This window comes from Hippichthys cyanospilos, chromosome 9 (genome assembly GCF_059441005.1).
Source record: "Hippichthys cyanospilos isolate Australia breed blue-spotted pipefish chromosome 9, RoL_Hcya_1.0, whole genome shotgun sequence".
In the NCBI taxonomy this organism is placed as follows: domain Eukaryota; kingdom Metazoa; phylum Chordata; class Actinopteri; order Syngnathiformes; family Syngnathidae; genus Hippichthys; species Hippichthys cyanospilos.
In genome coordinates this window covers 1,834,456-1,847,713 of record NC_142377.1, presented here as the reverse complement: position 1 = coordinate 1,847,713, position 13,258 = coordinate 1,834,456, and the positions used below count along the sequence as shown (strand labels likewise).

The following is a 13,258-nucleotide window of genomic DNA, read 5'->3' as shown; positions in this document are numbered from 1 at the left end:
ATTTACTGCCATCACAGAACTGATTGCGGTCACACCTTAAAATACTCTTCTTTTTTCTGTATTCAGTAGTCACAAAGGGATGATAATAGTACTGTATGTCCAAAGGTAGGGAAAAGCAAAACACAAAAAATGTGTCAGTATTGTGCCACAGTTAGTTTGAGACAATGAAATAGTCAACCTATTTTCAAACCATCTAATTAAACGGGAACTGTGCTATTTCTTTTTAGTTAAATTGGCTGGGCAGTCTGCCTTGGATTAACCATTCGTTGTAGAGCTGAAGCAGATCACACAAAAAAAAAAGTTTTTTTTTTTTTTTTTTCCTCAGATGTCAAGATGCACAGTAATATGAAAGGAGGCTTTTTTGGAGGATATAATCAACATGTCAATTTGTTTCTTGGTCTTGAGTGAGTAGCCAGTACCAATAGATGAAGCGAAGGGAGGTGTGAGTATGATTATTGGAGAGCAAGGCAAAGGGAGAGAAACATCAATACAGCTGTTAGAATGACCAAATAGAGACAGAGCCAATGTAGGACTCAGCTGAAAAAGAAGCCAAGGCATGGTGGAAGCCAGCAAAGAGAATAGTGGAGAATTGAATGCATTTTTACTTACAGTTCATTTGCAACTAGTGTATGACACAGTCAGAGGGATTAGACAGAAAAGGTATTTGTCACTTAAAACAACATTAATTACACATATATGAGAGGTTGTGTGGGAAAAAATAGCATATCGTACAGAGTGATACATTACTCTGTATGATATATCACACTTTTTTTTCTAATATTAGCGCAGTTCTTTGTCAGAGGCGCAAATATCAATGGTGCAGCCGGTGCAGTTCACTGGGGCCCAGAAACAGCGTGGGGGTCTGTTAAAAGATTTAAAAAAAAAACGCACATACACACACACCCATAATCATTGTATAATTTGAATAGCTCAGGGTGGGTCAGACATGTCACGTGGCTGGTATTGGTGGAGAAAATGAAAATTCCTCCAATCACCTGACCTTGGCGCCTGTCAATCACATTGACATGCCATGAGTTGAAACAAAATGTAGACAGTGAGTGAGTCTTGCATGTTGTTTGCTTTGGATTTGCTTTTACACTACACCACAGCAAAATAAGAGCAATTGTTGTCTTACTCCCCTCGAGTGAGTCCTTCTTCAGAAATAACAAACTATTCTTCAACAGTAAACAAAATCACCAGATAATGCCACCTTCATTCTTATTTTACTCCTAGCTATCTCTTTTCTGGCTCTCTTCTGGTATACATACTTGTGATGTCATACATCTTTGTGTATCCACAAACAGCATTATCCTCCAATACTGCATATTTTACTGCGTTTACAATTGGCGTCTATTGCAACCTTGCGCTGTCAGCAATGTAACATAGTAAGGAGACGTCAGTGGTGGGCTGTCAGGGCCAGCAAGGCCCTCTCGGCTAGCCTAACATAAGCTGACATCATTGACATAACTATGGTAAGCTATAATTATTATAATAACTATAATGGAAGTCAATATCATTTTAAATATTAATTTTACGAAATCTATATATTAATTATTTTTTTAAGTTAGAAAACTATTCTCCATATTATGTTCTTTTTGTGTCAAATGGTTAAGCTCCTTCTAGTGTTGTAGTATTAAATTGGAGTTTTTAGCCAATTAGAATTCAGCTAACTTGTGTCACCAAGCTGTATGTAATCTGCCTGCTCCCGGAGGTGGTAGGGCCTTCGTGTCAACAGTTGCGGGCTTCTGCGAAAATGCAGATAGATATGTGAGCGGCCCGTATATCTTAATAGACAGCTGTAATACCCAACAGAGTCATAAGATCGCCATCTAAAGCAGTGTTTTTCAGCCTTTTTGAGCAAAAGCACACTTTTTTTCTATGGGAAACCTCTTAAAGGCACACCACCAGCTGAAAATTTTGAAATGTGAAACTCTGTAGTCTATAGCAACACAATAAAGCCATTCTAATCAAGGTTTTATCAACAGGCATCAAAAAAACACTGTTTAACACCCCTTAAGAGCTTATATCAAAGAACTGTGCTGCCACCTATTGGTGAAGAGTATCTATTACATGATTACGCTGCAGCACAGTACTCTCACAGCCAACAATAGCAGGTTGTTTCCAAAAAGAAAAAAAAAAGTTGGATAATTTCCCATGGTGCACCTGCATTTATTCAACGGAACCCTCCTGTGCTGCGGCACAGTGGTTGAAAAACACTGATCTAGAGGCCTCACGTTGACGTGAGTAGATGCTCACTGCAGGAAGGCGGTGCAATGCTTAACAACCAAGTTACGCAGTGTTGGTTTTGCCTGATTGCCTTAGAGGCGTCGCGTAACTATTAGCTAACCTGTCCTGACTTGGCCATTTTTCTGACTGGGCTACCAGGGGTGTGAGCTAACCCTCGCAAATAGTTCTGCCGGGAATGCCTTTTGTTTGCAAAGGATTGATTTGGTGTTTTGGGCTACACTGGATTTGCAAACTTCAAATGTTTAACCAAGGCAGCAACGAGACACCAAAGCACGGCAGGGCATGCGCTATGTTGCTTTTAATAACTTCTTGGGACACCACAGTGGTTATTCAGTATTGTACATCTCAGTTCGAAGGTAAAGATGCACTACGATGCTTTTAAAGTACTTTTGGTAACACGGGGGTGGATACACTGTAGATCTCAGTGCCAAGAGAAAGTTTGAGCATGAAGAGGTCAAGAAAAATCAGGAGATACTGAAAAATCTGATCGATTGTGACTGCCGTTTGTTTTCGTGAGTGCAAGCCTTTTCTTGATTTAATGCTTCATTTTTAATGTTTGTGTTATTTTATTTTGTTCATATTTAATTAAAAGTAAAGAAATAAAATGGTGTTCTTATATTAAACTGCTATTTGTAATTTGGGCTTGTGGATATTTATATATTTATATATATATATATATATATATATATATATATATATATATATATATACACAGACATGGACAAAATTGTTGGTACCCCTCAGTTAAAGAAGGAAAAACCCACAATTCTCACTGAAATAACTTGAAACTTACAAAAGTAACAATAAATAAAAAATTATTGAAAATTAAATAATCAAAATCAGCCATCACTTTTGAATTGCTGATTAATATAATTATTTAAAAAAAAAAAAACTAATGAAACAGGCCTGGACAAAAATGATGGTACCTCTATAAAAGATTGAAAACTATTTGACCAGACTGACATGATTAACTCAGGTGTGTCCTTTAATGTCACAGGTGTTTCTAAACTCATAATCAGTCAGTCTGCCTATTTAAAGGGAGACAAGTCGTCACTCTGCTGTTTGGTGAAAAGGTGTGTACTATACCGAACATGGACAGCAGAAAGCGAAGGAGAGAATTGTCCCAGGACATCCGAAAAAAAATTATAGACAAACATCTTAAAGGTAAAGGCTATAAGACCATCTCTAAACAGCTTGAAGTTCCTGTGACAACAGTGGCTCATATTATTCAGAAGTTCAAGACCCACGGGACAGTAGCCAACCTCTCTGGACGTGGCCGCAAGAGGAAAATTGATGACAAATTGAAGAGACGGATCGTTCGAATTGTATCCAAAGAGCCCAGAACAACCTCCAAAGAAATTAAAGGTGAACTCCAAGGCCAAGGTACCTCAGTGTCAGATCGCACCATCCGTCGATGTTTGAGCCAAAGTGGACTTCATGGGAGACGACCAAGGAGGACACCACTGCTGAAAAAAAATAATAAAAAAGCGAGACTGGAATTTGCAAAAATGCATGTTCACAAGCCACAAAGCTTCTGGGAGAATGTCCTTTGGACAGATGAGACCAAACTGGAGCTTTTTGGTAAGGCACATCAACTCTATGTTCATAGACTCAAAAACCAAGCATACGAAGAAAAGAACACTGTCCCTACGGTGAAACATGGAGGAGGCTCAGTAATGTTTTGAGGCTGCTTTGCTGCATCTGGCACAGGGTGTCTTGAATGTGTGCAAGGAAAAATGAAATCTGTAGACTATCAACGCATTCTGGAGAGAAATGTGCTGCCTAGTGTCAGAAAGCTTGGTCTCAGTCGCAGGTCATGGGTCTTCCAACAGGACAACGATCCAAAACACACAGCCAAAAACGCCCAAGAATGGCTGAGAGAAAAGCGTTGGACTATTCTAAAGTGGCCTTCCATGAGCCCAGATCTGAATCCCATTGAACATCTGTGGAAGGAGCTGAAACATGCCATTTGGAGAAGACACCCATCAAACCTGAGACAACTGGAGCAGTTGGCTCATGAGGAGTTGGCCAAAATACCTGTTGACAGCTGCAGAACGCTCATTGACAAAGACAGAAATCGCTTAATTGCAGTGATTGCCTCAAAAGGTTGTGCAACAAAATATTAAGTTATGGGTACCATCATTTTTGTCCAGGCCTGTTTCATTAGTTTTTTTTTTTTTTTAAATAATTATGTTAATCAGCAATTCAAAAGTGATGGCTGATTTTGATTATTTAATTTTCAATAAATTTTTATTTATTGTTACTTTTGTAAGTTTCATGTGATTTCAGTGAGAATTGTGGGTTTTTCCTTCTTTAACTGAGGGGTACCAACAATTTTGTCCACGTGTGTGTGTGTGTATATATATATATATATATATATATATATATATATATATATATATATATATATACACACACACACACACACAGTGGGCCCCCGTGTTACGAACTTAATCCGTTCAGCGGCTATGCTCGTAACTCGAATTGCTCGTATGACGGGCAATCCAAACCTATGTTAATTAGTGAATGCGTGCAACCAAGCAAAAACCTTAAGTAAAAACATCACGACTATACACATATTAAAAATTTGTAACAATCTATTGTATAGTTAAATTAAATAACATAAATATACAAAGGAAAAATGACATTTACCTTTGGGGCGACGTGACTTGAGCTGGGTGGAGGCGGAGGGGAGCAGAGACGAACCCGCAGAATTTATTTATTTTCTTAAACGAGAACTTTTCTCAAACGAGAACATATCACCGGCGATTTCCTTCTCTTTAATCCATAATAGAAGAAGCCTCTCCATTTTGTTGTTGACCAAGGTCCGTCCCCTGGCAAGAAAAGTCTTGCCCTTAGAAGATTGCCGAGCGGTTACGGCCATACTCACTAGCAAGATTAACTATGTGTGCGCCTCCTTCGTATTTTTTATTATCTTCTGCTTCGTTTCTATTGTCATCATCCTCTTACTTCTTCCTTTACCGCCACTTGCAATTTTAGAAGCCATGTCTAACAGATAAAGTTTGCAAAGTCTTCACAACACACTGACTGAACAAGGTATCAGTCAAGTATATAGAGTATACAAGTACACTATGGGTAGACCCACATGGGGTGAGCAAGTTCGAAGCAGGGAGCAAGCTTGGGAGATTCCATGTGTCAGGCCAAATCTTCTGGCCCACCCGGTAGGACAGATCTGATTCATATGTACCGCTCACCAGCATTCTCTAAGGTCGAGGGTGCTCATGCCCAGGTCCACCTGCACTGCTAGGCAAAGACAAGAGCTGACAGGCAGGAAGATTCATTCTCAAACCCAGGAAACAGAGAGGGTTACCTGTAGTAGCCATTAACACATTGGAATAGGGATAGGCCGGTGGCAGAGCTGGTTAGAGAATTGTGGCCCACAAAAGGTGGGAAGACGAGGAGCACAAATGTTGGGACGTCATACACCTCAGACGGACACTTCAATGATTGACTCGTTCTGTTTGCCTGTTGGACTGAGGGTGATAGCCAGAGGAGAGGCTGGCAGTGGACCAGAGGAACCTGCAAAATTGGCCCTAGAAGTTGGAGGACGTTTGTGGAAATTGACACCATGGTCTGACAACATGTTGATGGGCAGCCCATGCAGGCGGAAAGCGTGGATGAGAAGAAGCTGGCCTGTCTCTTTGATGGATGAGCATTTCATCAGTGGAACAAAATGGACCATCTTACCGAACCTGTCCAAGATTGAGAGGGTGACCTTGTTGCCCTCAGATTGTAGCAGACCGATAGTGAAGCAGAGAGACAGTGAGACCAGGAATGGTACAGAACTGGCAGCGGATGCACCAGGGTTTGTCAAATTCCCGGTTGGCTAGTGAATTTGGATGAGTGTTGGATGACTATTGGACCCCTAACAGACTGGACAGAGTTGGAGGAAAACAAACTTATTAACAAAAAGTGAACATAACTTGTGAGGTACAAATACATAACAAAGTCAAAGTAGCAAAATATTTAAAACATGTCAAAGCAGCAACCAAAACACTAGTTAAATTCCACAGCACAGTAACAACTCAAAGTGACATAAAAAAAAGTAATTACTAACCAAAAACTCCAAGGGGAGGACGAAGCCAGCAGGAGGACCATGTCAAATTACTAATATGAAGTAGCAACAAAACTAGCAAACTCGGAAGCGAACAATCTAACAGCAACAAAAAATACACATCAACTAGGAGCTCAACAATAGAGGTATCAGGAACAAGAGATCACATGAAGAGAGTGGCACAATAATCCGGGGTCGTTCTCCTTTTCTGGTCGTACTTAAGTAGTCCGATGATGACTACTGGAATGCAGATATGCGGCTGTTGACTCTCCCCTCACACCCCACCCCCCAGGAATTCATGGTTCCTGTCGTAGTTCCTTTTAGGGGGAAATAGCCAGCGGGAAAAGGATGCCAGACCCGGCTCGCAAGAAGGTTTTCTATGGCCCACGGAAGGATATTGTTTTATTGTTAGAACCTACCCGCAGGCCCCAAGTGTTTCACACATTTCCCATTGTGAAACGATGGTTTACGAAAGTGTAGCATCCCATCACCATTTTCTTTAGCTGGAGTCGAGCAGTAGGCTTCCAGCTAGCTCAATTGTAGAAGCTACAGTCCCTCAAGGTGATCAGAAATCGTCATCCCCGCCACATAAGTCAAGAAGAGAACTTGGCAAAACTACTTTTCGTTTTTCTACATCAATGGAGTCATGGCAAAATACAAGAGCATTTTGGCAACATCTCGTCATGACCTACAAGTCGTGGTGCACTTGTGGCTGTGAGTATGAGATCTGTGCGGAGACGTACATGTGGAGGAAGGGAGCGGAGTGTGAGTCGAAGCATGAGGGAATAACAACACAGGCTGAGCCTGGGCCTTTAAGAAAACTTGCGTTGTGCTTAATGGGCGGGGATTAGTGATTGGGGCTGTGGGGAGAGTTAGAGCTCTGATGTACTTTGTGTTGTTTGCTGTAAAAGAAAATAAAGTTTGTGCCCAAAACGACACACATGCCTGTTCAGTCTTTGTACTAGAATAAGGAGATCACTAGGCATGTGAAGGAAAGGTAGGCAAGGCTTCATCTAACACATTTCATACACATACATACAGTTTATGTGTGTAAAAGTAACGTCAGGAGGCAAATCTACTCCTTAAAATTTACTTATCACAAAAGGGTTTTCTGGTCCCCAGTAACCGTGAAAAATGCGGAATAACTGTACTTGTATTCAAACAATTAAGGGTTGTAAAACATAATATAATATATTGGAGTCTTTGTTGCTATTTTTAATGTTCAATATATAAAGCAAAATAGTAAAATGGGAGGCATTGTAAAAATACAGTACTTAGTTACAAGTAGTTCTGGCATAGCTGTGCGAGTGCACAGCTATGCACAGTGTGTGTGTGTGCACATACGCATATGTTAAGAGCAGGGTTTTGAGAGCACAAAACAGAAAAAAAGGCACTGGGGCCAATCACCATGAAGTTACGCCACTGACTACTCATCAAATTCAATAGCCTTGTCAACGAAAAAGAAGAACAACAATCCAGAAACATTTTTTTCAGAATCTCTCCCAGTCCCAGCTCTCAGCCTCATCTGATCATAACAAGAGTCAAAGTTAATCATACTGAATCATGTAAGGGTTTCTATTTCAGTGTAAGTTATTTTCTTTTTATAACTGTACCGACACACCACATTATTAGCAGTGATGCATGACTTGCTTACCTTCCAGTTTAGCGTACTCTGACAGGCGCTGGTAATTGACAAGAGCGGCTTGCTCCAGACACTTACGGATGACAGCTCTGACTTCTTCTTGCAGAACAGGGGTGACAACATCTTTCATTAAAACCTTGAAGGGCAAAAATAGGTCTTTAGTTTTCTATTAACTAATGAATGTCAACAATGCGTATCAAGGCAGTATCAATTCGTTTCTGTTTAGTAATGAAAATAATAAAACGATAATGACATCAAAAAGAACAATAATAGATTTTCTCAAGTCATGTTTACCTGTTTGGGCGGGGCCAGTGTGAGAGCACAGAATAAGCAAGGAATTGCTTGGAAATGCATCAATGAAGAAAAATAAGACTTTCAGGGTGTTTAGGGTAAGAAATCAACATTGTAGCATGGTTAAAAGCTCTAAAAAAATTGACTTTTTATGATAGGCCCCTTTAAGACCTAGCTGTAGCGATTACTGCTTAATAGTATTCTTTCAGAGGTTCCATTTAATTATTATTATTTTAAAATGAAATCACAAAGGTTTATTTATTTATTGTGTATGTGTGTGTGTGTGTGTGTGTATGTGTGTCTGTGTGTGTGGGTGTGTGTGTGTGTGTGTGTGATGGGGGATGACGGGGGATGACGGCAGTGAGCGACAGACCAACGATTGGCTGACAGAGTGAAGGACTGGCAATTTCAATTTTACATATACAGTGGGCCCCCGGGTTACGAACTTAATCCGTTCAGCGGCTACGCTCGTATCTCGAAATGCTCGTATAGCGGGCAATCCAAACCCATGTTAATTCGTGAATGCGTGCAACGCGCGCCGAAGCCTTGGGTAAAAACGACACACTGTATACAAATATTAAAATTGAGTGACATAATCTGCTGTACACTTGAATTATATAATAATACAGTGGTTAAATAGCTTTTACCTTTGAAACGACGAGACTTGAGCTGGGTGCAAGCAGAGGGGGGCAGAGTTCAACGCTCTAAGTTAACACGGCGATAGATTTGCTATTGGTCTTACAGTGTTACAGTAACTCTTTCAGTCAGGGTGCAAATCACGCAGATACTAAAACATCATCCTCTTATTTCTTTCTTTACCGCTGCTAGTAATTTTAGAAGCTATGTCTAACAGATAAAGTTTGCAAAGTCTTCACAACATTCCGTTTTTCACTAATTTTATCTTCTTCCTTCCATCTTGTCCCATCAAGCTAGATAAAGGCGTTCGGCCAATAGCATATCGGCATTTCTGTGATTGACGTGTGACGCTGGCCAATAGCATCTCCGTGAGTGAGACCGGGTGACCTTAATCGACCAATAGCATATTCGCATCTCCGTGACTGACTGATAATTATTCGCACTTTTTTTTTAAACGGTTGGAATGTATTGACAATTAATTAAAAAAAAAAAAACACACATTTAAATCAATGACAATTCTTTGTCCTGCAATCGGCACATTTAATTTCATGTCAGCTGTTTTTCCCTTTAGCTGTACAAACACTACACTTAAATGGTAATATATTTAGACACCGTGAGTGAGACAGTCAGTGTGACGTTGTAAGACCAATAGCGTTCACGTTTGCCACAAGTATCTGCTGATGATTAATGATGTCGCTACTGTTGATTTTATTGACGCGATTTAACTAGAACATTTCTACATACTCAATGGCCGGCATGTCAAATTGCTCGTAAGGCGAGAGGTATGTTCGTAAGCGGAGGACAAAAATCTCCCTGATCCACGCTCGTAAGGCGAATTGTTCGTAAATCAGGGTGCTCGTAAGCCGGGGGCCGACTGTATACACATATATATATATATATATATATATATATATATATATATATATATATATATATATATATACATATACATATACATATATATATATATATATATATATATATATATATATATATATATATATATATATATATATATGGGTTTTGTTTTTTTTTTTACTTTGTTGAATCCATCGGACGGCATTCCTCAGCTGAGAGCCTGTCCTCCCTTTGTTTTGGTTCCTGCATTTTTTTTTTATTAGCTTTATTTCCATGGACACTTTGTCATGACACTTTTTATTGACCGAGTGTTTGACTCTTGCTTTTTGCTTGTACACTTTTTGTAATTATAATATTATGCTCAACGTATGTGCCGTCCAGTCTGTTTTTGGGTTCTTTGTGTCATAATCATGTTTATTTTTACACAGTAGTTCATCAATACAATTTTAGTGTTAATGGTTAGTTTAAGCAATGTAGCAAGCTAAAAAGTTGCATGTGCACTCTTAAAACATTGAATACACTTATTTTAATATGTAATTTGTTTGATATTTTAGTTTTGAGTTACACATGCATATATACCGAATTTTCCAGACTATAACGCGCACTGGTATATAAGCCCAAGCAGCAAAATATGAGCAAAAAAATGATTTTCTGTCACGAATAAGCTGCACTGGACTATAAACGTCAAGTAATAACATCAGATTTTTACGCAAAACGAAGGTATATGAAGTTTACAATTTTTTTAAGTAATTTAATTTTTTTGTAATTGTCTGCCAACAGCAACATTCTCTCTTTAACAGACTGAACATGCCTGCATGTTTAGACCCAACATATTTATAGAAAATGGATTGATGGATGGATGGATATCTGTTAGTTAAATAGCAGCTCAAAATCAATACTTCAATAGCATCTTTTCTTGTCTCCCTTTGTGTGATAGTTTATTTTAGTGAACATAATACACTCCGCATAATTCATATAAGATCATAAATGTCACGTGTCTGTCTGTTTTTTGTTGTGGGTTCAGGGTTGTTTAGTTTCAGTTATAAGTTCTCTGCGTGTCGTCATTGTAATTAGCCTCACCTGTCACCCGTGTGTTCCAGCCGAGTGTTTCCACCAGTTTTCCCCGCCCCTTATTGTTCCCAGGTGTCTTGCTTGTTATTAAATTCACCTCATTTGAGCCTCATCCTAGTCTTCCCTGCATCTTTTTGGTTCCACCTTTCCCACGTCCCACACTGCCTCAAGCCACCATGCCCAACCGTGACAATAAATACATAAATAAAATCAAATATACTGTGTACTGCATATGAAATTTCCACATCACAAATTTACCCCAAATTGTATAAATTCTCCTATTAAATTTAGACCTATTTATTTTTTTAATAATATATTGTTTTAACTCTTTTTGAACACAGCCATAGATTCACATCTTTTCAGTTCTATTTGATAGTTGTTCCATAAATTGACACCTTGAACATATGCACACATTTGCTTGCTGGTGGCTAACAAAAAAAAAAAAAAAAAAAAAAAAAAAAAAAAAAAAAAAAACAGAAAAAAAATTAATAAATAAATAAACAACCCCCCCTCCCCAAAAACACAGATAAGCCGCACTAAAAGCTGCAGGGCTCAAAACATGAGGAAAAAGTCGCACCTTATAGGCCGAAAAATACGGTACATGTTAAGTTATGCGAGTATGTAACATGCACATGAAATATGAGATCACCATTAACTGTACATCAAACTAAGGGTGTCAGTGTCTCTCTCTCTTCAATATCAAGCATCGCTATAACTCAGTTACTCAGGTAAGTATCCTATGCAAGAATCGTATGTCTTCCAAAAATGTACACCGAATGTACATTGATTGAATCAACCATTAGTGAATTACAAATGCAATGAATTACAAATGTGATTAATTTCAATACAAAATGCCAATTAGATGCAAATGAGTACTTATCGATGCAAAACTTTGCAAATGCTAACACAGGGGTCACCAACGTGGTGCCCGTGGGCACTGGGTATCCTAAGAGTAGCCCATAGACCTGTTCTGCAAATAGTTTACAAGTGATAGAACATTGTGATTTTCTAGGAATTTTACCAACAATTATGCATATACAGTATGTGTTAGAATTGTTATAATAATTTCATATCGGTTATCCCATGTTTGTTATGCAATCACATGTATGCTTGCTATGCAATCAGTATGTTTGTTATGTGATCAGTGTGTTGGTAGATTAGGACGAATATTTTCTGATACTGTTGGTTTGAAGAAGAGGGACTGACTCGGGCAGTTGCGGGAAGGAGACAGGCTCGTGACCAAAAGGGGGCTTTGTGACCAGTCGCATATCCTGTTCCCGGGGGGCAAAGGAGATAAACTGCATTCCTCACCATAGTAAACCAATTGTTTACATTGCTGCAAAATGCCTCCCCAATCCTCTAGGGCAGCATTGTCTTTTGTACCTTGGGACCTACTGAACAAATAAAAGTAGAGGAGCTCTTCAGAATGCAGCACACTCTCACACATGCTGTTCTCTTCTGTTCTCCTCATGCATGAGAAAAGAAAATGCATTCTCTCCTTCTTTGTGTATGGTTTCTCACAAATGTCTAACAGGTGAACCTGACTATATGACAAATACATTACATATTACACTTGAATCACATATGTATTACAGTTGTTTCTTAATTATTGTGAGACATCAATAACATGATCAGCATCTTCACATAAAGTGATAGCCCTTCATTATACAATGTACCAAAGAAGTAGCTCTCAGTTTCAAAAAGGTTGATGACACCTGTGCTAACATATACCCAAGGGAAATACGTGGAACAAATGAAAATGCTTATGAGCTAAACGCATACAAGGCAGGCACTAAATACTATGCTGAAAATAAGAACTTACATTAGCAAGCATGTTATCCATAGTCACAAGTTGTTAGATCAACAAAAAGATTAAGTTTGGGCATATCATAAATGACAAAATCGTTACAAAGAAAGTACAACTTTCACTCATGGGCCACATTTCAAAGAGAAATAGAACATGTGTGCTACCAACAGTGACAGCTCTCAACTGAAGCCATACCATCATTCCTCACTACAAAATATAATATCAACAGCGGCCAAAGGTCCCACCAAAAAAAAAAAAAAAAAAAAACACAATCAGGCCAAACAAAGCACAAATGAAGCACATATCTATAGCTGTTAAAGGATAAACTAAATCGGTTCCAAACATCATTATTTCGGGTGCAGCCCATACGGCCCAGTACCAGTTGATCCACAGACTGGTACTGGGCTGCGGACCAGCGATTGCGGACCGCCGTCCTAAAACATTTCGGATCAGAGAGTGGACACGAGGACACATAAAAACTCGGGAGTTGAAACAAAAATTTTAAATTTCACAACTCACTCACCCTTTCAAGCAAAGACAGAGTTGCTTTCAGTGCACCCTCTGGTCGTCCAAATGGAAAGCAATATCTATTGGAGAGCGTAACATTTGGTTAATTAAACCACTCTGTCAT

The 13,258-nt window shown here is 39.1% G+C and overlaps 1 protein-coding gene across 18 annotated transcripts in view; it reads right to left on the bottom strand.

Annotated features, from left to right (window-relative positions):
* cadpsa (Ca2+-dependent activator protein for secretion a) overlaps nucleotides 1-13,258 on the bottom strand; it is a 212,713-nt gene that overhangs the window by 104,606 nt on the left and 94,849 nt on the right. For all 18 annotated transcript variants that reach the window (XR_015866670.1, XM_088424134.1, XM_088424131.1 and 15 more), the window contains 2 exons: nucleotides 13,151-13,214; nucleotides 7,977-8,100 (listed from right to left, as the gene is read on the bottom strand). Coding sequence is in view for 17 of the 18 variants with exons in the window: in XM_088424134.1 (XP_088280260.1) it covers nucleotides 7,977-8,100; nucleotides 13,151-13,214 (188 nt within the window). In the remaining variant the exon portion in view is untranslated. The remainder of the gene's footprint in view (nucleotides 1-7,976; nucleotides 8,101-13,150; nucleotides 13,215-13,258) is intronic.